At 40.0% G+C, this 23,824-nt stretch overlaps 1 protein-coding gene across 1 annotated transcript in view; it reads right to left on the bottom strand.

Annotated features, from left to right (window-relative positions):
• LOC131677569 (protein hairless) overlaps positions 1-22,492 on the bottom strand; it is a 58,273-nt gene extending 35,781 nt beyond the window's left edge. Inside the window, exon 1 of the mRNA XM_058957455.1 lies at positions 19,886-22,492. Within this exon, the coding sequence (XP_058813438.1) occupies positions 19,886-20,477 (592 nt within the window). The 5' untranslated portion in view covers positions 20,478-22,492. The remainder of the gene's footprint in view (positions 1-19,885) is intronic.
• Between the last annotated feature and the right edge of the window lie 1,332 nt (positions 22,493-23,824).

Below are 23,824 nucleotides of genomic sequence, written 5' to 3'. Positions count from 1 at the left end.
ATTTTAACATGACGTTGAATTTCGTAAATCACGTAATTTTACTCCACATATAGCGTTTGTTCTGAATGGCAGTAAGTGTAATTTTATGTCATTGCGCATGTAATGAATATGTTTCATGTGAAATTAAACGGAGCACGGTTATACTTCGTCATTTCGTGAATTACGGTTTGTTAAATTCTGTCATGCTTGCAATTACGTCAACGATAAAATTCATATTTTTTTGGTGTGTATAACATAACTCATCATCATGCCGGCATCGGTTTTGGTCCAATTCAGGAACATGGGACCAACAACCTTGATTGAAACCGCGTTTTCAAGTATATATGTGCTCAATCGTTCACTTAATCCCCGTGGCGTTTATGCGTTTGCTAGCGTGTATGCTACTTTGCATGTATGAAATCGATTTTATAACCGTGTGGCCAAATATGTTAGAAGAGATTACTGCAGTTCCCTGTCTTATCGCCATGGAACATATTGTTTAGTGTATATTAGCATTATTTTTCCATTCTTTGTATATTATTGGACCAACGGAAGGCCTGCACTTAGGCTGCTAGGACCGAGAGTAGGGACTTCCGGATGTGACCAATTCTTGATCGCGCGAGCGCTGGCGCGTCAGAGACCGCGTTGTGCCAAACGTGCACTTAATCACTGGAGCATTTTCATGTTTGCGAGATTGCAAGTCTATGTGTGATAATGATAGCGAAGAATTCAAGCGAATGCTTTTTAACGTGTTTGATCGCGTGGGCGTTTGTATGCGTGTAAAATTTCGATTGCATAACCGTGTTTTCATCTGCATAGTTGGTGGATTCTTGAACACTCGCGTGGGCCGTGAGTCTAATGTTAGATTGTTAGTCTACTGCTCAGTTGTTCGAACTAAAGGTATGGATCTAGAATGCTGAGACCAAGGGTAGGGACTCCCGGACGTGACCGATTCAGGTTCGCATGGTAAAAGCCGCTGGTATAATCACACTTGAGATAGCGTTTATAAATTCTTTGATGCTAACATATTGATTTGATCCTAGACGACATGAATAAAAAGAACTGTGGTTTGGTCAGGAGAGAGTAGATAAAAGTATGCAACACAAAAAAGGCCCAACAAACCCTCTCGGCCTCCTCGATGTATCACAATCAAAGCCTATTGAAGCCTATATCTTAAAGCAACTTCCTGTTACAGGTCATATAAAACGCTACAATTATATTCAATAGAATATGACACTTTAAATGAAGATTTACGAATGAACTAGTATTAATTGCTAATAGTACATCAGTTTGTTCAAACTGATACATGTGATATTGCTTGAAGATGTTTGCAATTCCTTCAATCCAGTCAGTCTAGAGGAGAGACGTAGTTAAAGTAACTTATATTTGGAAGCATACCCACTTTATTTGACGGTTTGATCCGCGTGGAAGAAGGTTTTCTAAATATCTAGGCAGATTTTGAATACTTTAATTTAAAAAATTGGCTAATACATCGTGTAAATTGAATGATATTAATATTGACAGCAAGAATAATTCTATCTGCCAGTCGTTAGGGTATCCCCTCACTTCCAGAATCTGAAAGCTCCACACTAGAAATCTCTAAGCATAAAAATTGTAGACTGGAGCTTGCCATTGTAGGAAATTATGCTGATAATCAAACCGAAATATGGCTGACCGCCTCCCTCATTCACTAACTTTCCAACTGACTGAAATTTCATGTAGAATCGAATGCTTCAGTGCAAATGATATATAAATTCCTTCACCAACTAAAGCATTCATTTGTTATTATGTGGAAAGTTTAAAGGCAGAAGTTGGCATTTCCTACATTTTCGAGCATAAGTGAACTGCGTAATCTGGTGCACTTTTGCTCAATAATCCCTCTAAGAGCTAGCATAGAAACAAAATTTAGTGTGCTTCTGAAACCGAAAATGTCCGAACCTGAATACGCTTGGTCAGGAGAACGAGTGACGAGGGAAACGAAACAAACATTTCATTCATCGCTGCGGGCATGAATTGAATTTCGTTTCCTTTCAAGTTCACGCAGGGATGTCAATTTTTCAAGCTCTGCCTCCTTCAGCTGCAGTGAGTCGTTTAGCTTCATCCTGCACAAATCAACGCATCTGATAAAGTATGCGGTTAGAATCAGATCTCGTTGATTGCGGCATCCGCTTCTATTCCGTAAATTTGACGGTCATCGAAAAAACAACAAAGCGAGCTGCAATTTTGTTCACACTTACAAAAATCATGAATAGAACAAAACTTATCATACAATGAACGAATTCGTTCTTCGTTCTCCACAATGAAGCATTTTCGTGCGTTGTAAATAGTTGGTTTCGTTCATTTCTCGAACTGAAAAAATGGCGAGTAGCAGAACGATTTTTTTTGTAATTTTACGTATTCAGTGTACGTTACATTAATGTTATCGTCGATGACGAACCTATTTTGCGTGAATGGAGCTAAATGATTCGTTCTTTTACTAATTGATTGTATATAGTACGAATATTGTTGGAAAGGGTGAATTTATTTTTCGTGCATAAAACGATTTCGTTAGTCAGAGGATTTAATTTTCGTTCATCGAGCAAAAGAGCGTATTATTTTGCATCCGATCATTTTAGATCAATGTTTGACAACATCGATTTTTTTAATTGAATGCTTACCACTATTCTGGACTAGAATAGCTGTGATATTTTTTGTTCGCGATAAATTACAAATCACAAAAGTTAGATGCACTCTCGTAGTAACTATTTCTAGTGAATAAATATTATGGGAATCCTTTGGCCAAAACAAGAAATAGTGCAAAACAAATTTCATGGGTTGATGAAGAATCTATTTCGTTAATAGCGTTAATTTGATCGATAAAGTATATACGAGAAACACCTCGTAATATTTGCGAACATCTTACGTAGTAAAGGGCAATAAAAAAAATCGATATTGTCAGATCAACATTTTAGCCCGCGGATAACCAATCGATTTTCGAGGTAAAAAAGTCTACACATAAAATGTGAGTGGGCTACGAATCTATTTCGTTAAAGTTGCGAAGATTATTAGTCATATTTACGAAAATTAATGCTTTTTCAAGGCGTTGTTATTTTTACTGTGGCTTACTCGTTAATAATGGGTACAAAATAAATCCCGTGGGACGGTTTCGTAAATTATTTGAAAAAATGAATGTAAACAAGTAGATGTCTTGCGAATATTATTCGTATATATTTCGAACACGAGCAACAAATTTAAAGAAAAACTTCATCTGAATATATGTAAACAATTCGTGTATTGTACGAAAGTGGATTTTATGAAGCCTATTCGTAGCAGATTTACGAAAAAATAGTTCAATATGAATTTTTTGTGCATAAGAGGTCGCAACTACTAAAATCAATTTTTTTTTTCACATATTTCACAAAACAGTTTGTTTGCCTAATGAGACCGATTCGTAATAAGCCTACGAAAATCGTTTAGCAGTTTTTACGAAAAACTCGCAAAAAAAATAAAACTGCACCATATGTACTAAAATCAGTAGGGCAGAGTAGGGCTATACGAATAAAGTTATCACAATATAATAAGAAAATGAAGTATTTGCTCGTTTATGATATTTAAAAAACAAATCTGATGTATTACATTTGGTTTGGAAAAGTTGTGATATATTTTAGAAAATATGTGTTTAAATCCTTCTCGAAGATCTTTTTACAAATTTTTGAGCGGTTGTATAAGATAGTCGAACTAATTATTTATGAATATTTTCATTTACGATTACGTTCTAAGGGCTTTTGCCTAGAAACACACGTTTTCTGAATAAAAAATTTCACAAAACATACAAATAAATTTTAATTTTGTTCACCTTATACAACAGGTATCTTTGATCCCTGTGACAATGGGTATTCTTGATCCCTATCATTAGTTCTCTCAAACACTTTCGAAATGTATAGAAATAGAAAAACATCATTTTCATAAAGTGTCTATTAAATGATCTAAAATGTTTTCCCGCGAACAAATTATGATATAAGTTATTGAAAGTTGAAAAAGCCAGTTAAACAGCACTGATTTACTGTAAATACTTGTCATGACTTTCTACTGTGGTTAAAGTATGTCGTGCATCTAAAATGGTAGCATCATTAAATAATTTGTCAGGACAGGTGGTTAACTAAACTTCGAAAGAATTGTCGGAAGAGTAGATAAACAACTCTCCGTCTGTACCGCATCGCGGGTTTTGTGAAGCAAATTTCCAATCCCGGAATTGGGTAACAACGCACTACAAAAATTTTAAACAAATAAGTTCCCCCAACATATTTATGAAGATTAAGTACACTATATCGAATCACTATTTTAAAACAATGTGGTAGCATGAATTTTCAACAATTTTATTGTTGATGCTTCTAGAAAACATTTATTATTTACATTGTGAATTTTAGATAGTCCGAAACTATCATGGTTTGATAATGAATTTATACCTCGGGGTCCACTAAATGTTTATTACCGAGAAGTTCAACAGATTCCTAAAATCAAAAATGCTATTTTCCTAAAGCATGTTAAAAAAGTAATACTTCTTTGAATTCTGTGCACAATTACCATTTATTGTGACGGTGAGCAGAAGACGAAAAATAACCTTCAAAATGATCGGGAATAGACATATTCATTTGAATAACAGTAAATTGTGTACAGTTATTCCAGAATGCATCATTTACCCTTGAGCGGTATGAATCAATATTCAGAGAAAAAACTATTAAACCTATAGAGTATTTAAAAGAGTATTCAATTGTATGCAAAATGAAGTCTAAGACAGTCCAAATAGATGGGTATTATCAGTTTTTAATAATATTTCACACAACGAAGGTTATCAAAATTTCCATTAACAGGAACTGTCCCTGACAACACTGCACCAGTGGATTAGATTAGAGTAATTGGAATAACTTCAGTTCTATAGACACTACCTATGACTGTAAGTGCTCAAATGGAAGACAACAGTCTCAATTACTAGCTATCCTTGTATTGTGAGCAAACCATAATTCCTTCGCCAATAGCACCCTGCTAGGTGACTCACTCGTGATACTTCATTATTTCTGCTATTATTTGCTGCCGGAGTTGCGGTCACCTTTTGTTGTTGGCTTAGCTGTTGACTGGAGCTGAAGATACCGCGTAGCAATGCTCTGGAGAACACCACCAATCATACTGAGCTCTCATTGCTTCCTTAGTTCACCGTCACGGCAGATTCCCCAGCGTCAGCGCACAGAGCGCGTAGTTTCGCCTCCTTTTCCTCTATAATACATCATAATAGCGAATAATAACTATAATAGTACATACATACAGCAAACATAATCATATCATCTTTTTCACCTCGAGTCTACTAGAGCTGTGCAGAGAACCGAGGCCGGAATGGCAACCGCCACGAATTTCTCCTTCGCGGATCACACCTTGCTAACGTGGTTCTCTACGCTCGTGCTCCCATATCTCTATTGTAAGCTATACACGGAAGGCCTCGACAGCCCTCGACGTGTGCCCTGTGCCTCGTCAACAAATCTCTTCCCCACACGAGTTCACACAAACACCGATCAACGATGCGTGAAGTTCCAAATTAGATGTACTCTACAGCCAGAAGGAAGCCCACGAACATACACATTCGGTGCTTCTGCTGATGTTGCTTTCATAAAAGCTTTCGTAAGGGATGCCAAATCAGCCGATTGTCCCCCCGTCATCCAAATGTGCCATCTGCGCATCACCTATGCTATGCTACATGTGCAATGGCCGAAACCGATGCCGCAAGCAGGGGGCACTATGGTACATATTGTGTTCTCCCGTTCTAACTCAACCAACCCCATCCAACCGGGACCGGTCGGCGGTGAAGAAACCAGCCAATTGGAAAAGTGTGCATTGTTCTTATTCCTTGCACGGTACTCGCGCGCTGATTCTCACATATTAATGATCCCTCGCACCTCTAACTTTGAACAATACTGTTTTCTTTCAAGTGGTGCTCGGCTATAGGGAGTCTATCGTCGCGGAATTGGAGTTCAGAGCACCCACCAGTAGGGAAAAAACGAACCATCTGTGCATGGTGGCTGATGCCGTAATGTAATTTATTACGATATGTTGATTCAAAACATGAACTTTATAACGACTCGTACTCTGAATTTAACCCACAGCTCAAACCACTAATACTCCTCCAATCGGTGTTCACACATCTCCCGAGGTGATGCCAGATATGACACACATCATTGCTACCTCCAAGCGATAACATTAATCACTTTCATTCACTCGTGACCGGCGACCAGCCCAGAGCCGATGACGTTTAATCAGATGCAACGACAAGGCTGTCGGTAACGAGCACCAATCTCTTATATGGATACGTCTAGAGTTACATTTTCTAATTTCTCATCGGCGATCATCGAACTGATTTATAATCGCCACGCCATTGGCCAACCTTCTACCACCGTAGTAAAGCTTCAGTTCCTTATCATCAAAAACGTTCTTGCCGTCAACGCGGATCTATCCGGCACCGACCATCCCTCGGTGAAAGTCCACTCTTTATCGTTGATTTAATAACGTATGACAATTGATCGACTACACGCACATATACACAAGTATGTATTCCCCACCACTGTCACCAACCCTAATCCTGGTCACACCTCCGGCGAGAGGTTTCGTTTATGTGTCAAGCGCGAGCCAACAGCACACGTTGCACTTTTTTTCAGCTAGCCGCAGCCCGTAACATTGCAGCGACTGGTCTCGGTGGTCGCGCTTAACGAGACGTGGGAGGATTAACAATTTTCACTCATTTAGAGCAATCTCGAGAGCGATTTTGGAAGCTGGATGGGATGCCGCAGCCGTATCTCGCTCGAATGGAATAAAACCTCCGGCGTAAACTACTGCTCGGCCGCGATGAGGTAATGATGTGAAATTGAAACAAAATGGCTTGCGTGGGCCGTGCCTATAGCTGCCGAAGATTACCGGAATGGGTCGTGTGTGCTCCATTAGCCGGTATCGCCCTCCGCTATAATCTGAATATGTGCGGAGTTGTTATCTGGGAATAGTTTCCGGCGGGAGCGATGGGCATTAGAAGATGTGTTCCAAGTATCCAGAAGTTTGCTTAGAATCAGTGAAGGGTCACTCTTTCAGAAGAATAAATTTAATTACAAATCAGGCCAATTTTATTTGTGGAAGCGTTTGAAAGAAATATCTTAAGCTAGTCGCGTCCCGCCCTGCAATTGTCTTGTACGGTGACTTAGAAATTCGATTTTTCGAATTCTCCATTCTCGGTTAATATTCGCATTATTCCCGGAAATCCAATTTTCATACAATTAAACCAAAAAATGAAATTTGTAATAGGCAATAGTCCCGAAGAAATTAGCGGGACATGCTTCCATGTTTATTAGGAAGGCTAATGATCCCTTTTGGAACATCAATTAGAATTTGATACTTTTTATATCCATCGTTACATCACCTGCAGATACGGGAAAGAACGTTTCTTGAACTTCACAGGTGTCATAGTAAGTTTGTACCACGTTTTCAATAACTCACTAATTTGTAAATCTGTATGATACCTCACCCAGACAGGCATCGTTTTTTTCTAGGCTGCTAGGGCTAAGGGAGTTGGTTTTCCGGGTTCCATACATTCGTATGGTGTCTTATGTGAGCAATGGTAACGTAGAACCAAAGCGATCATTAGAATGGCAAGTTCTGCGTTTGAAATTTACTACGCCCGGTTGCCAGTCGAGAATTGTTAATTTTTTAAGAATTCAAAACATTTTGAGCGACTTAGTGGAATGTCTTCCGTTTAATTCCACTATAATAACTATATTAATGAACACTATAATAACTATATTTATGAAGAAGACTATACGTCGTAGTCAAAATAATTATCTGTTGTTTGATGGTGGTCTATCTTAAGTGGGTGATTGGAGTATTTTTACTGTGTCTGGGTATTTGTATGAACGTTCGATTGCTTGTGTATGATTGTATGTTTACGTTGTAATTTTGCGTGAACGTTTCTTGGCTGCATAAGTGCGTGTTTTTAATGCTTATGTGAGAGTGATCATCTGATCACGTAAGTATTCAACAGTGATAGGATGTTTGCGTTTGTGGCCAGATTTGCTTGCAAAGGGCTCGAGCGGTGGTATGTTAAAGTTTTTGATCGCGTGGCATATTTTCGTCACAGCTACCCAGAAAAAAGAACTTTCGTAAACGCAATCGGACTATGCCTGAGTCAATTCCTACTCCCAGCAAGAGTGACTTTTGCAAATTTGAACCAAATCGGACAAGTCCAGGTACCGGACCAATGTGGTTTAAGTTTACATGGTGCTACAGTTAAGTTAAATGTTAGTTATTTCAATGTTAATTAATCGGCCATCTTGCTTTCGTGTGACGTTAAAGGTTGTTAATTAATCGGTGATAAGTGCGTACGCGTGGGATGGGTGAACTCGTCAACACGCGCGTGAACTATTCCACCGATCTGACAAACTTCAATGTCAGAAAGCGGAAGCTAAATGAGAGGAAAAAAGGAGGGAAGTTACAAGAGAGAAAAGTTCAGAAGTTGTTAGTTCTCGAGGCGGCCACGTGCGTTCCGTGTGTGCCGCAGGAAAAGCAGAAGCTGCGGCTCTCGAGGCGGCTACGTTGATTCCGTCTGTGCCGCAGAGTAAGACAGAAGTTGTTGGCTTCTCAAACGCCCACGGTTCTCCCGTGTGTGCCGTATAAAGGTTATCTGTTGCCAAGAAGTTGCTGGTTCTCGAGACGGCCGCGTATGTTGCGTGTGTGACGCAGAAAAAGCAGAAACTGCGGTTTTTGAGGCGTCCGCGTTTCCTCCATGTGTGCCGCATCCAAGAGTTAACTGTTACTGAGAAGTGGATGGCTTTTGAGGCGGTCGCGTTTCTTCCGCGTGTGTTACATTAAACTTTATCTGTTACCCAGAAGATCAAAATATCAACGAAGACGAGAAAGACAAGAATCACCACCACCAACTCAATACGCGGATCTTTGAAGGGAGACTGCATAATTTATTTTCACGGTGTCCCAAAGGTTGAGTAGAGTGAACAGAGCCGTCAGTGCCTGTAGATCCAGGTTTTCCGGGCTCGTTTGGAATTGTCGGATTTCATCGGAATCGCGAAACCCGTGGGTCTCGTTCGGAACTAGAGAGGATACCGTCGTCTGCAGAGATCACACTATCATTTTCTGTTAACGATTTGAGCACTTGCTCCTGCATGCCTGTTTAGGGATTTCATTCATTCATTTCTTAGATTTGGGTCAGAAAAGCCAATATTTTCTTACAATGTTGTTTTGCAAAGTAAAACCCCATTAATTCCCATTTTCACCGCTAGGTACAATGGAAACATCAGATTATCATTGCAAATGAAGAAAGGAACCTAATTTAACTGCCTACAACTTTGTTAAAGATCTCAAGTCAATCCAGGTTTGTTAGGAGTCACTATTCATTCAACGATGTGATGTCTGAGTCAGTATTCCATGGGAATTAACAGCTTATGACTGTGAATTAGTAGGTGATTCCGAGGAACTTTGCTTTTAGCGAAAGAAATGTTAGATTTAGCTTAACAGTATGTTTGGAAGGCTTGTAGTGCAGGTCGAACTCGATTATCTGCGGGGATTTCGAAAAAATCTCACCCCAGATAATCGAATCATACTTTTTGTTGCGTTATTTTATGAGTTTAAACTTCATTCGCGAAGAAATTAGAAATAAAAGGGTTCCCCGATCCTATTATGTTAAGTCAATTTTTCAGTTTTGTTTTTTTAGTTGGTTGTTATTTACCTATCTATCTATAAGCATAAGCATAAGCATAAGAGATCGCCCGTAGTTGCTACTCCGTTATTGACCAGAACCAAATTAGGTTGCAAAATGTTCATTGGAACAACATGTTTGGGAATAACATGATGAGCCACATTGTACAATCTATTCTGATCCCTGCATGCTGATCAATACCGACGCCGGCCACGTCCGAATGCAGATCTTCTGGGAAAGGAAGGAATGTTAGTCCGATACATGTTGCTACTAGAGACCGAGGAATCCTGTGCATCTCCACATGTATCACGGGAATGGGAGAGTGGTTAGTAAGTGTGCCAATAGCGTTATCATGTATTAATTGCTCTGAGCAGCCGGCTGCCGAGAATTTGAGAAATTTATCATTTGTTGTATTAATACGATTAGCAAAATAAGCAACTTGAACTCCGGAAAGCCGGCTATAAGGAGCACTGCTTATATTTATTAATAATATTCAATCACGCGACGAATTTTTTCGTGGTTTCTATCGTGTCGGTGCTGATTTTACCCGGCGATCGTTTGAATAAAATGAGGAATCTTATGCAGAAGATTCATCAGACTCTTCCATAGGTGTCGCGAAGTTGGTGTTCTAGGATTCGCTCCATGCAAGCGAGGCGACCTGTACATAATTTATTAGGTAGTAGTTTAGTAAGTTTTCGAGAACACGATCGCTCGAAAAAGATCTTGTTTAGTTTTTGGTTCTTTTTAAACTCTGGGTAGCCGGCTACCGAGAGTATCCTATGTTTTCTAAACAAAAGCAATTTCAACTCCACACAGCCGATCGTGGGAGTATTGCCTAGAAAAGCTAATCTTATCTGCATAATAGGCCGGATCACTATTTATTGCGACATTATTTAGACTAATTTCGCTATACCTTCTCCATAATATTTTTTTTGGGTTGCAAACTACCGAGTGATAACACGTTATACACACAAAGAGTTATGATAGCTCGAGATGTTATAAATTAACGAAAGTATTTCCTATTTCTAATATCGGATTGTTTGCGAAATACACGTATACGAACGATTATATCGAACATTAAAGGGAAATACAGAGGATCGTTAACCTGATGCACAGGCTTGCCACCAATAACGGAACTTGAAATTAGATTAATTAAAACAGACGCGGCGAATTTTCAGTACGTATTGACCCGCGATCATCGATACTAGTCAAATTAAAGTCTTATTGGAGCTGATTTCCCAACAACTATTCATTTTTACGGTATTGTTTTCTCCGCTAGATCTGTTCGCACCCTCTCATTCTGCTACTATTGGCAGAAGGCTGATAGCACCCAGTCGTCGCCGGTCTAAGGACCAAATGCCATTAATAAACTTAGACTCGCGTGGAGGCATGAGATAGAATTGAAAGCTAACCAATGAACATGACAGCAAAACGCTTATTCTTCGTGCTGACATAACTGAAGGTAATTGCTTACCGGTCCCCGATTCCTCTCGCGAATTGTCAATTCTCAAACCTCATACATGATTGAAGTCATCATTCCACTCAAACAAGACCATGTGTTTTCCCTAAGCACATTGAATGCTCTTTGGATCAGTTCCCCCGTTGGTAAAACAAACCCTAAAGAAACATAGAAATTAGTTTGCTCCGTCCAAAGAAAAGTTTGCCGACCGGCAGATACGTGTTCCCTTACAGTGCCATCACATCAACGAACACCCAAAATTTACATGCGACAAAATATCTGCAATCCCGAATATTAAAGAATCAAAACCTCTACTCATTCGCAAAAAAATAAGAAAGTAAAAAAAAACAATTGAATATCCAAGGCGGCTCCAAAGATGAATAACGCCTATGAAACACCCAATAAAAAATAGGTGACAAGGGACGCGGACGAAATAAACTGAGCACCGACTGGCTGGTTTGCCACCTATTTTTCGGGCGAAGAATTTTGGGGCGACACCTGATAGTCGCTAGTCGCTGGTGAAACGCCAATTATTTGAATAGGCTAATTTTTCTTATTGCCGTATCTTTTTTCACTTTTCGGATTGAATTTTTTTCTCTGAAAAACCATTTTTCACTATTTTTAGAATATGCACTGTGTTTCTAGATGTTTTCTGTGCACTTTTATTGTCCTTGCATCGGGAATCGACGGCCCGTAATGCGAGGAAAAGATATTTTTTCATTTGCCGGAAATCGATTTTCACAAACTGTCACCACTCGCGTCACTCAAAAATATGCCGAAAATGCTTTTATAAGCCACTTCACCTTGTATAATCGTTAAATTGCACCCTTATTGACACTTTCGATAACCGGGAGGCAGTAAACTGCGCCGAAAATAATGAAAATTAACCGACGTTATTTACCTATCTATCTATATATAAAAAAGTCAATGTTTCTATGTATACGATTTATGGACTCCCAAACGGCTTAACCGATTGCCGTAAAAATGTATACGTAGTAGGCATTTGTCATGGAGCGCGTTTGTGTGGTTAGGGATTATCCGCCTGCCAGATGGCGATTCGGAACAAATTGTGTTTTCCTCCCATTTCGTTGAAAGTCGCAGCAACGCGCGATGGGATTAGCCAGTTATGCACCAGCTGTTTATAGCAATTTGTGCAAGAATTCTATGACAAACTTTTCAATAAGTTGTCTTTTGTAATACAGGTCAAACTCGATTATCCGTGGCTTTTATTTTCCGGGGTAAATGATTCGATTACTCGTATACTAAAAAAACAAAGAAAGTAAGTAAGCAGGGGCTCGTCTATTTTTTAGCTCCAGTTTAATTTATGTGGTAGTGTCAAATATCACAACTAACGTTTCTTTTAACCCGCAATGTCGTGCCGGCCTGTCAAGTGATCACTACGCATGTAGTCTTCACAAACTCTCCCACTCATGTTTGTCACCAGTGAAGAACTACCAAAGGTTACGTAGACGATAGGTTCCCGGTCACCTCAGCGATAAGTACTGCTGGCGTCCTCTTTACGTAGCCTAACAACCATTTTTGCTTGAGCTACCCAAGAATTGAAATCGTTTCCAGCGTCTGCCGGGTCTCTTATCAGAATCTTGCTAACCATTTGTTGACCAAATTCGCATATAGGGTTCCAAAACTATTTTCCTTAGAACTGTTGGCCCCATGAAATATGAAAAACCTGGTTTAATAGACAGGTGATTTTTTCGCAGGGCTAGAAGCTGCTCAATACTTACCTTCCGCTCTATTCCAATTGCACGAAAAAGGTAATTGAAGGCAGTCTAAATTCGAAAGTTCTATCAGTTTTCAATAATATTTCCAGGCTACGAAAATATTCCATTTTTCGCAATTTAACAGAAACTATCCCTGGTAGCACTGCTTCGGCTGAACCCAAACAGATCAATTATAATAACTTCTGTTCAACTGATAATATTTATAACTGTTAGTGCTCAAATAAAAGCTATTAGTCCCAATTATTAGCCTTACTTGTCGTTGTAAACATATGTTGTGTAAACCAAAGGTTATAGTCGTTCAGAAACGTGGTTGTTTATCAACAACATGGGCATGACGGGGTTAAAGATGCCATTGGAATTCTTAGCAGGAATCATTTGTTGAACGGGATAATGAGAGATGAGCAATATTGTGTAAAAGTCTACTGGAACTCAGAGCAGGATATTAATCAGAATCTTACACCGGACTTCATTGAGAAATTTTTCTCTAGAATCCTGCATCTAGATTCAGAAAAAAAACCGTAGAAATACGGATAAGGATTCATTCGACATTCTGTAATAGATTCCATTGGAATGCTAAGAAAACTTCGATCAGAATCTTGCAAAGTAAACAGAATCCCGAGAAGCATGTCATCATTATCTCAAGAGAGTGCCAGAAACTGACCGAGCAAAGAAGGTATAATGACATTTTATGTGTCAAAAAGGCCTGCAGTAACCGATATGCGTATTACCAGAAAAATGCACTTTTAATTTTAAAGTAAAAAGTTGCGTATTTGGCAACACCGCCGTTAAAAGCTAGTATTTTTTTAGATTCATTCAACAAATTCTCCAAAAATCATCTCACTGATTGATTCTAGTGCATATAGAACAGAAGATATAATCCAAAGAAAACCGGTTTTGTAAAACAATTAGTTAAAATTAAGAGCTTTCCCATGGACCGAGGGATGGTTCAAACGACACAATAATGTAGGTTTTTATATATTGGGTCTAGATGAATAATTTCTTCACAAATGTTTTCTATTCGTGAAGGTCGATTCCAAGTTTTGTTTATTTGTCACTTTGTGCGGAAGAACCCATACATTAGCTATCTTTGCGGTGGGCCAAAATTTGAGAGGGGGTTAACCCTAGACCCCCTGAAAAAAGTTCTATTCTAGTTAGCACTATAGTCACATTTTAGTTGATTTTTTTGTTTTCCGAAGCATCCGGATAATCGATTCTTTTTCTTTTTTTTCGAGAGTTGTCCTACTGGAGCTGTAGAGCTAGGTTCTCGGAAGGGCTCCCCGTCAGAATCAAATACTACAATTTGCAGACGAGACAGGCAATGTCGCCCAATAAAACACTGCATTAGGCCAATTGTAGCGGGCCGTGATTCTGAATGTGATATTCATTGTACGGTTCAGGTATGTGCGGGCGTAGGGACTCGCGATCGCGTGTATCATCGCGAAGGGCTCGAAGATTTGTACGTTAACGTGCTCGATCGCGTGTGCGTTTGTATGTCGCGTGTGCGTTTGCATGTCGCGTGCGCGTTTGTATGTCGCGTGTGCTAACGTGTATGAACTTCGCGTGTATACATTCTATTTCATAACCGTGTGCCTTTCGCATCTTCGCGTGTGTTCTAGAATGATCGCGCGCGGACCGTGAATCTGATACTTAATTTTTGATTTTTGGTGTACGGTTCAGATTTCAAAAGAAGGTGGGTTCTTACATATCATTAGAATTCCCATTCATGTCGCCGTAGAACGCGTGATCTAGTGGATATGAGCTTTATTTAATTTTTTTTTTTATTGGTCCAACTGAATGTATGGACCTAAATTGCTAGAATGAATGCTAAAGATTTCCGGACGTGACCGATTCATGATCGCGCGCGCTTGCGGGTTCGCGTTTGAGACCGCGTTTGTAACGTCGTAAGTACTAAAACGTTCACACAATTGCCGGAGTGTTATCAAGTTTACGCGATCTCGGGCATAGGTGTGCGTAGATGATCGCGAAGGGCTTAAGCGTTCGTATGTTGACGTGTTTGTTGCGTGTGCTCGCGCGTATGTGACTTCGCGTGTATAAATTCGATTTTGAAACCCTGCGGCCATTCATATATTCGCGGACCGTCATTCTGATCTTTAGCTTTCGGTGTACGGATCACATTCTGACAGGGAGAGAGTTACCCCATATCACAAGAGTTTCCGGTCATGTCGCCATGGAACGTTTTGTCTAGTGGATATGGGAGTTATTTTTCAATTTTATTATTTTTTTTATTAATTAACAAGGACCTAGATTGTTGGTACCGAGGATAGAGACTTCCGGACGATCCCGATTCATGATGGCATGAGCAAGGATGCAAAATGCCTACCTTTTCTGCGGCTGTAATTTTTCTGCCTACATTCTCATTTCTCTCTCGATGCTGCTGTCATTCGCTAGTGCAGGACGCCCAGCGCTGTACGGCTGCCTGTGTGCAAAGCAGTAACATGACAAAAAACTACTGTCCCCAGTACAGCCACCAGACGCGAGCGGTACAGCTTCTCTTTGCTTATTTTACATTTTTTAATATTTTCAATCTTTTTAATATTTTTATTCAAAATGACGACAATGAAGGCGGCTCATTTACGCCACGGCCGGCATCAACGCTTTCGTGTGCGGGCCTCTCCCTTTGACTATGCAGAGAAAAATGTACAAAGCGAGAGAACAAACTTTACTACGCCACACTCTCACCGAGCAGTCGGAGTACAGCAGCAAAACAAAAATGTATTCAACTGCTGTACGGGAAAATGTACTCGATTTGGTTACCGTTCTGGCAAGAGCTGTAGTGATACGTCGCTGTAGCGGGCTGTACGGCTTGTGCAAATGTAAATATACCGAAAAAAATGTAGTTTATCGGTACCTTTGGCATCCCTGGGCATGAGCGCGGGAGTTTGTAGGTTGACGCTTGAGATCGTGTTGCTAAGTTTATGAGTGCTGAGATTTTCACCTTATCACCGGGGTGTAATCACGTTTGCGAGTTCGTGGGCGTAGGTTGCTTGGAAAATCGCGAGGGGCTCTAACGTTTGTGCGCTGACGTGATTTTGTAACGTGTGTTCTTGAATGGACGCGCGAACCGTGAGTCTGATATTAAATTTTCGGTGCGCGGTTAGAATTCTAGCAGAGAGTGGGATCGTTTATATCGATAGGGTTCCCGGTCATGTCGCCATGAGACGTGTTGTCTAATAGGCATGAGCGTATTTTCTTAATTGGTCCAGCTGAAGGCATGGACCTAGGATTCTAGGATCAAGGATAGACTTCCGGACGTGATCGATACGTAACCGCGCGCGGGGGTTTTTTTTATAGGTTCATGCTTGAAACCGCGTTTGAGAATGTGTGAGTGTTAAGACGTTCACTATCATCATCTTTGCTGACCCAGCTGAAGGCGGGTGCAGAATGGCAGTATCGGACTCAAAAAGAAGAAATAAAGGACAATATATGAGAGACGTAATAGATTAGGTAGGTACAAGATACAGCTGAATTTATGATCATGACATGAAAGACTTACAGTAGTACTGAGAATTGGGCCCTAAACCCACATTGTATATTATTTGACCATGGCAGTGGATAATAAAGGTCGCCAAGTTAAGTACTAAAATTGATCACAATGTAGCTTAACTAAAAAGAAAATAATCGAATCCCAACTTTATGTGATATAATCACTGTAATACTGCTTTGGTGGAAAAGCCCCCGGACCACATCAAGGTACAGTATCATGCCGAGGGCATCCGGATAATCGATTCTTTTTCCCCGGATAATCGAATCACGGATAATCAAATCCCCGGATAATCGTGTCCGACCTGTACATAATATAAGTCATCTTTTGGGTGCAGAATTTTTGTTTCACATTACACCGAATAGAGAACAATAACTTTTTAAAGAGAGATAAAACATGGGCACGTTCACAAGAATACCTTTTCTGTAACTGTGCGAAATAACCTAATTTGTATCTCTATGCATTGAAAAGTTAGTGTTAAGCGCCCTCTTTTTTTCTGTTAGGAGAAACTTTGCCACGGTGACCAGTATTCAGGTGTGGTGCCCCTCCTATTTGCTTTACCCAATAAATATTAGGATTGGCAGGTCATCTGCAACAGTGGATGAACTAGTAAAAACTTCGTACCAACAGAAAGGTACCCCAGAATATCTACCAGGAAGATTCTTAACAGAAACAATTTTACTGGTCATAATGTACTCTTTCTGTTTTGCATGTTCTCCCTGCGTCATTGATGTTTTGCATGTTAGAAGCAAATAATGTCCATATTGCACCAAAAGAGCCACATTCACCGAACTGCTCGGAGCTACGTCCTATCATGCGAAATCGTGATGAGAGAGCAGTCTGAAAGCCAAGAGCAGGTATCAACTAAAGAAAAATACCAAACATTGTGGAACAAAGCAGCTGAATTGGCTATCCCTGATTTCCGTTTGGACTGCACATAATAAATTCTCAAATGCGCATTTGTAATAGAATTTTATGTCCATTTGGAACGATTTTAGCAAATGAAGTATTCCGATTGTGCCAGTTTGTTTATATGGGAAATTCCGCCGTCACCCACCTGTAACTCCGGAACCAAAAGTCAGATCTGAATGATATTTAATACATCGAAGACCCGTTTTTATCAACCCCTTTGGTGTAACTTTGCTTGACAAAATAGGGACATTGACAGAACATATTTATTTATTTTCTTTTTTAAACCGAAGCTGTGAAAATATTTAACATTATTCCGTATACATAGTCTCATAACTCTGGCTGACTAACGAAATCGGGTCGAAAAGCTGACAAAATTAGGGGCTGATAAAAACGAGTTTTCTCTGTAGTAGCCAATTAAAAGCGAGTTTGTAAAAATTGGGCAAAATTCGCCAAGAACTAAGTGTGACGTAACTTTGGGACTTCCCAGTTCCCTGGGACATCAAAAGCCGTTATAGGTAACCGATGTGGTCAAAGCTACTTTGATAAGTCATTAGTAATCTGGACCCACAAATCCATATTATATGTTGCATCCATTTTAGCATGCATTACATCATTTGGACATCATGGAGGTGCCAGTTTATAAGGAAATTTGCTGTGAGATTGTATTCTTTAACCCGTAACTTCGGAACAGGATCAACAAAAAATTTCAATAGCAACTAATCGAAGCGATATATATCGTTAATATGAAACTAAGTTTGTGAAAATCGAGTCAGCCTTCTCAGAAAAAAGCTCTGTCACATCCTCGAAGCTTCCGGTTCTATCGAAGGTAGCAATGGACATTTAATTGGGCGTCAGTAAACTAGTACCACAAATCTCAGCATTTCAAAAAAATAATTTATTATTTTTGCGTCATTTCGATAGCAAGGTGATACCGGTGTGAATGCGAATTGTATGTGTGGGCCAGAGTTAAACATACTCGAAGGTCTTTTTTGACGGCTGAACATGAACCTGCTGCGACTCGTGACGGATCTAAAAAATATTCATTCAAAAATCCGTGTTATTCATTCAATTGAATATCGTACAATATTCATTTCACTTAATATCTGTGTAAATGTTATCAAAAATTAGTAAAGCATATAAAACAATTTTTATCGCTTTCATTATGCCAGGGCCTACTTTGATGCGTTTGATTTGTTCATGCATGTTCACTTCGTGCAATATTCGGAGACGAATGAAAACCTACATTGAATGTATGGACGCCTGGTTCATTTGACATATTTGTTAGCGTTGCTGAATATTGAAGATGAATGCGGCTGAATATGGTCAAACCAAATCTCCGATCCCAATAAAATTCAATAGCAGCCTATGACAATATTACAGCTTTTATTTCAAAGTAATTTTGTTGAAATCGGCTAAACTATCTCTGAGAAATATTTGTGAGATTATTTCACACATACCCCTAGACATGTTGCGAATTCGACGAACTAAGTCGAAAGGTATATGAGAATCGGCCCTCCGGGCTTCGGTTAGGAAGATGATATTCCAAATAACCACTCTATATCAGAAAAACACACATAACCACTCTATATCAGAAAAACAAAAACAAAAGAGGCAAAATTAAATTATTTAGCAGACTATTTGTGCGTCTGGAAAAAGAAAACATGTCACATCGATAACATTTCCAATTTACATTGAAAAACCTGTAATACTGTGACACTTGTTTAAAAGCGGATATTTTTGAGGGCATTTTTTAGTTTTTATGAAGTTTTAAATAAATCAAATCCGGTGCACTCTTATTATAAAAACAATTTTAAAAAAGTGCTAGGGGGTGAGGCTATAATTCGGTAAAAAGACACATTTAAAAAAAATCGCTTCATTCGTTTTTCATATAATTTGTTTAACTTCATTCGATTTGTATATATAAAATTCAATAATTGAACAATATTTTCTCTAATGTCGTTTTCGTTTTTAACTGTGCACTACACCGGTGTAGTCGGTGCTACACTTATTCAAACTTGGGTGTAATCAGTCTGTCTCTTTTTTTTGCACTACACCGGTGTAGCACCAGTAAAAACGAAAACGCCATAACTTTCTTTGCAAAATACTGACAAGCGAGTTACAGTTGTACATCATTATTCAAAATCTACTAGACCATTCGTTTTGAAATTCAACTGTATTCGTCGACACAACTGCCCATGTAACAGTGGGACCCTTTTCATTTTTCGCACGTTGGATTTTTTTAAATAAAAAAATCCAATCATTAAATTTTTTTTTCGTCGGCGATTGGCACTCAATGCGGACTAAAAATTATTGAAAAACAGATCATCGAATAGACGAGTTTACTAAACTTTCGACAGCTATTATAAAATAGTTCCAATTTATTCCTTTTTTCCAGTCTATAGTACTTTGGATAAAAAATGTACAGGAAACATATATTAACGAAACCACAACCCATCATTTTTACTTCCATATATTTTGATGCTAGTAGATTTCCACTCTCGACCATGTGTGTCTGTGATTCAATTAGAACGGCGGCTCCATTCCCTGCTGATAAAATGAAGCAATTAAAATAGACCTACCTTTGAAAAACTGCAACCTGCCACCGGAAGCGTTGGTGGCGCTGATCGAGGCCGGCAAAGTCCCATTGCCGTTGACCTTACCGCTGCTGTGCGCGTGCTTCGTACCGCCGCCATCGTCGCCGAAATTTGATCCTATCACTCCGGCTGTTGTGCCGTTGGATGATCCGCCGGTTGCAGTACCGCTGGTTTTGCCAGTGGGTGGAACTTTTTCACGACCCGATGCACCGAAACTGGTGTGCAGTTGGGGACCATCAGCAGTTGGTGAGGATGCGCTGGAGGATGATGAAGCCGGAGACGATTGGGGCGAAACTCCGGCTGGAAGCGGCTGATTATGGGAATGATGGTGCGCTGGAGAGAGTAGTATCGTCGCGGTACCATTGACAGTGGCAGCTACGGATGTACCACTGGCGGCCGCTTCATCGGTCATCGTGGCACATTTTGTCAGGATTTTGCTGATAATTTCCTGCTGATGGGAGCTAGCATTGTTGATACTGCTGCTGCCGCTGCTGGTGGAGGAGTTACTTCCGGTGCTAGAACTAGTTGGGTAGCTGTTCGGGATCTCCTTGCCGCTAGTTGGGTTGATAATATACATGGTCCTAGGACCGAATCGGAACGGGGCTTAAGTCGGCTTTGATCAGTCGGTTACAAGATATGTGGCAGGCAAAAAGGTTGAGAATGTGTGTAGGATTCCAAAGTCTCTCGTTCTCTCTCTTTCGCACTTCAGTAATACCTTTAATTTGTTGTGCTCCAGCTCGAGATCACAACCGTGTGTGTCTTCTGCTGGTGTGAGTGTCGCTCGCCTTTTTTTCCTCTTTTTCCGCCGTGGAATGTCCGACTCGAGTTATGTTCGTTGTTTTTCTTATTGATGTTCGTTTTATTCATTAGCTCTCGCTCTCACTGTGAATCGCCTTGCCGCGGCAATAATTTTCACTGGAAGAGGACATTATCAATTAATTATTTTGACTGCTACTTGATTCCTCAGCTTATGGGCCGCAGAGTGCTGCTGTCTGGAGTCAACCGAGTGTCATATTGGATTATTGAATCTTGCTGATGTCTGCACTGATTATGTTGGAAATTTGAATACACAGATTGCCATCGACATTTGCTTCTGGACAGCATACGCGAGGCGATACTGCGAATGCGTGAGCTATCGCCTATTAATCTACATGATGTTACAGCAAGGATGGGGTCACATCTGTATGGTTCGGTATGCGTACGTGTTCGATTGATGAATTTTTGTTTTCCTTCCACCAGCTCCGGTGTATTTCCGTTTCACACTTCCTGTCTCCTTTCCCTCCACACTAGATCCTTCCAGCCGAAGGTTTCCCCCATTGAAGGGAGAATAGCTGTGAGATAGGCCTACTCCAACGTCGTCGTAGTCGTCGAGGGAAAAATCGATTCTCCCCAACAGTAAACCCTATATCATCGCGCGCACATACACCGTCACACTTACACCAACGCACATACACTCGCAATCTGTCAACTTTTCTTCTGCTAGCTCGGCAGCCTTTTTTGTGTTTCACTTCCCTTCGTGTGTTTTTAATGGTTTCCACACTCGATGTTTTTCAGACGTTCGTCACCATTTTCTTCTGCCTTCGAGGAACACACTACCAAAATAGGCTTAGTATTTCGTTTCCACTAATCGTTCTACAATAGTAGTTAATTTAGAAAGCCCTGATAATTTTTCCCTTCAGTTTCACAGCCACAAATCATCATTGTCTGTTGATAGGCTTGGCAAACCACAAAATTTATCACTAGGCCGGGTGGGGATGATTCACTTTTCTACTATTTCTAGGCAGCTTTTACTAGCAAGATTTGGAAGTGATTTTCTGCCAAAATTTTGTTAAAAAGAACCCTATTACACACATTTTTTCAATTTACATTGGGCACACATGTTGAAGATTTTTCGTTGGCACATACGGTAGCAAAAGGGCATTAGGAGAGGACCGAATTCCACCGAGAAAATTACCCAATACCCACCTGCTGATAACAGTCGTTCGAGTTTCACCCATGGAAAACCTTCCAACCATAATTAATCCATTCATGAGCAGAGATCATCCGCCATCACAAGACAAAATCTTGGGTAGCAGCCGTTTCCCGTTCCCGGCCCATCACGGGCTGTTCTTGAGAAAATATTTTTTCTCCGTTCTTGAATCGAGGCTCCTCGAATCTCTTCCAAATTCACATTCACTCTGGCCGCTTTTCTTCTTCCCAGTATGTGTACCGATTTCTTCTTTTTTTTTTGCTCGAAGCCTTTTACTGTCGATGCTGCTTCGATTTGAGTTCCAATTATCCTGCTCGAAAAATGTTCCACACCGCGCACTATAACAAAACTTCACCGGAACTACACTTCCACTAGCTTGGTTTGCTACAAAACTTAAGGAAACTAGGCGGATTCAAACGAAAAAATGTCTTTTTCTCGTGCCACAGTATGTTCAGAGCTGCGAGCTCGCTAGTTTTTCTTCTTCTCCGTCGTCGCCGTGGTCGTTGTATGTGCGGAGTTTCATTCGCCTCCTCCTGTGTGCGCCTTCTGCTTCTTTACTGTCGACACACACAACACACCGAAGCAAAATGTACCCATCAAAGCTGTGAAGCAAAGCGGCAACCAGCCACAAGCGCAGGTTTCACATCTCAACAGTTCCCGAGCTTCCATTCATGACACCAACACACACGCACCGATCGTGGGAAAAAATGAGATGGAAAATCGGTGTGACCTGCAAGTGCAAGCAGGATAGCGCGGCACTGACTGCGGTTCATTCTCAGCCCACGATTTTCGCCCTGAAGCGATATGAAATGAAACCGAAGCGAAAGCGAAACCGCTGCCATTTTATGTTTGCGTTTTTTGTTGTGATTTTCTTCCGTCGTTTTCAATTGTGTGAGGTAGCCGGTGCGTGACTTCATATTCGTCAGAATTGGTTCATGCATGTATTTTCGTCGTGCAAATGTTAATGTTAGCGATCAATAACACTAAATAATTATAGAACATTGCATGAACATGTGCAACCTCACCTATTGACAGTTCGGAGAGCTTGTTTACATGGACTTGAAAACTTTTTAATGTCACCGCAGTAGTAGAGAAAAATGACGTTTGAGAGCTGGATCAATTTGACACTTGTTTTTTCTCTATCTGCATGTCCCGTAAACCTTGCAAACAAGCTCGCTGAATTGTCATTTGTCCCATTAATGGCGTCATTATGTAATTGTTCCATAGAATCCTAGACACGATAGCTAGTAACGCGATTTTTTTGAAATTGGCTCGTGAGCCAACGTCTTTTGAATTCGAATATTAAGACATATGCCATTTTTGATTTTTGTCCTATGCAGCTAAAGTTGAAAATACGTAGTCGAACTTTTTTGTACGCAAAATAACAAATAAAATATATTTTATGAAATTGAATTAATACGATCACACCTTTCATTGAACTACCTTGATCGCTTCTCTTTTACTGGGATAACCTCTAACCCATGTGGCTAATTTCACTGTCAAGGAAGACTGGTAGTGTCAAGGGGGGACGTGTTTATAGTTTTGTAGAAAATCAATTGAAAATTATTCTGAAGTTTTAAGGGGTTACATATGTTAAAGTCGGCCAAAAAATTTATTTTTTTTTCTATCGTAGAATTCAGGATCTTAAGAATGTTATCGGAGCAGTAGACGAACAGTTACAGCGTTTTTCATCCTACTCTCTTACGGAGGCGTGGCTAATACTCGAAACTTTAAACGGGATTATCTCCAAATCTTGTTTTTCCAAAAACGTCTTTGCGGGGACTACGATTGCCAAAAAAGTTTTCAACCAATCTCAACACCTTTTTTAACTTGTTCGTAATTTAACTGCCATGTCCTTCAACGATTCCATTTTTTTCTACTAAATTTTCATCGTAAAGTTATGAATGGATTAATTTTTTTCAGGTGAAAATAGTGTTTTTTTGGAAAAATCGTCC

This window comes from Topomyia yanbarensis, chromosome 1 (assembly GCF_030247195.1).
Source record: "Topomyia yanbarensis strain Yona2022 chromosome 1, ASM3024719v1, whole genome shotgun sequence".
NCBI classification, from domain to species: Eukaryota; Metazoa; Arthropoda; class Insecta; order Diptera; family Culicidae; genus Topomyia; species Topomyia yanbarensis.
The sequence above is the reverse complement of the archived record's forward strand: the minus strand, read 5'-3'. Positions and strand labels throughout refer to the sequence as shown.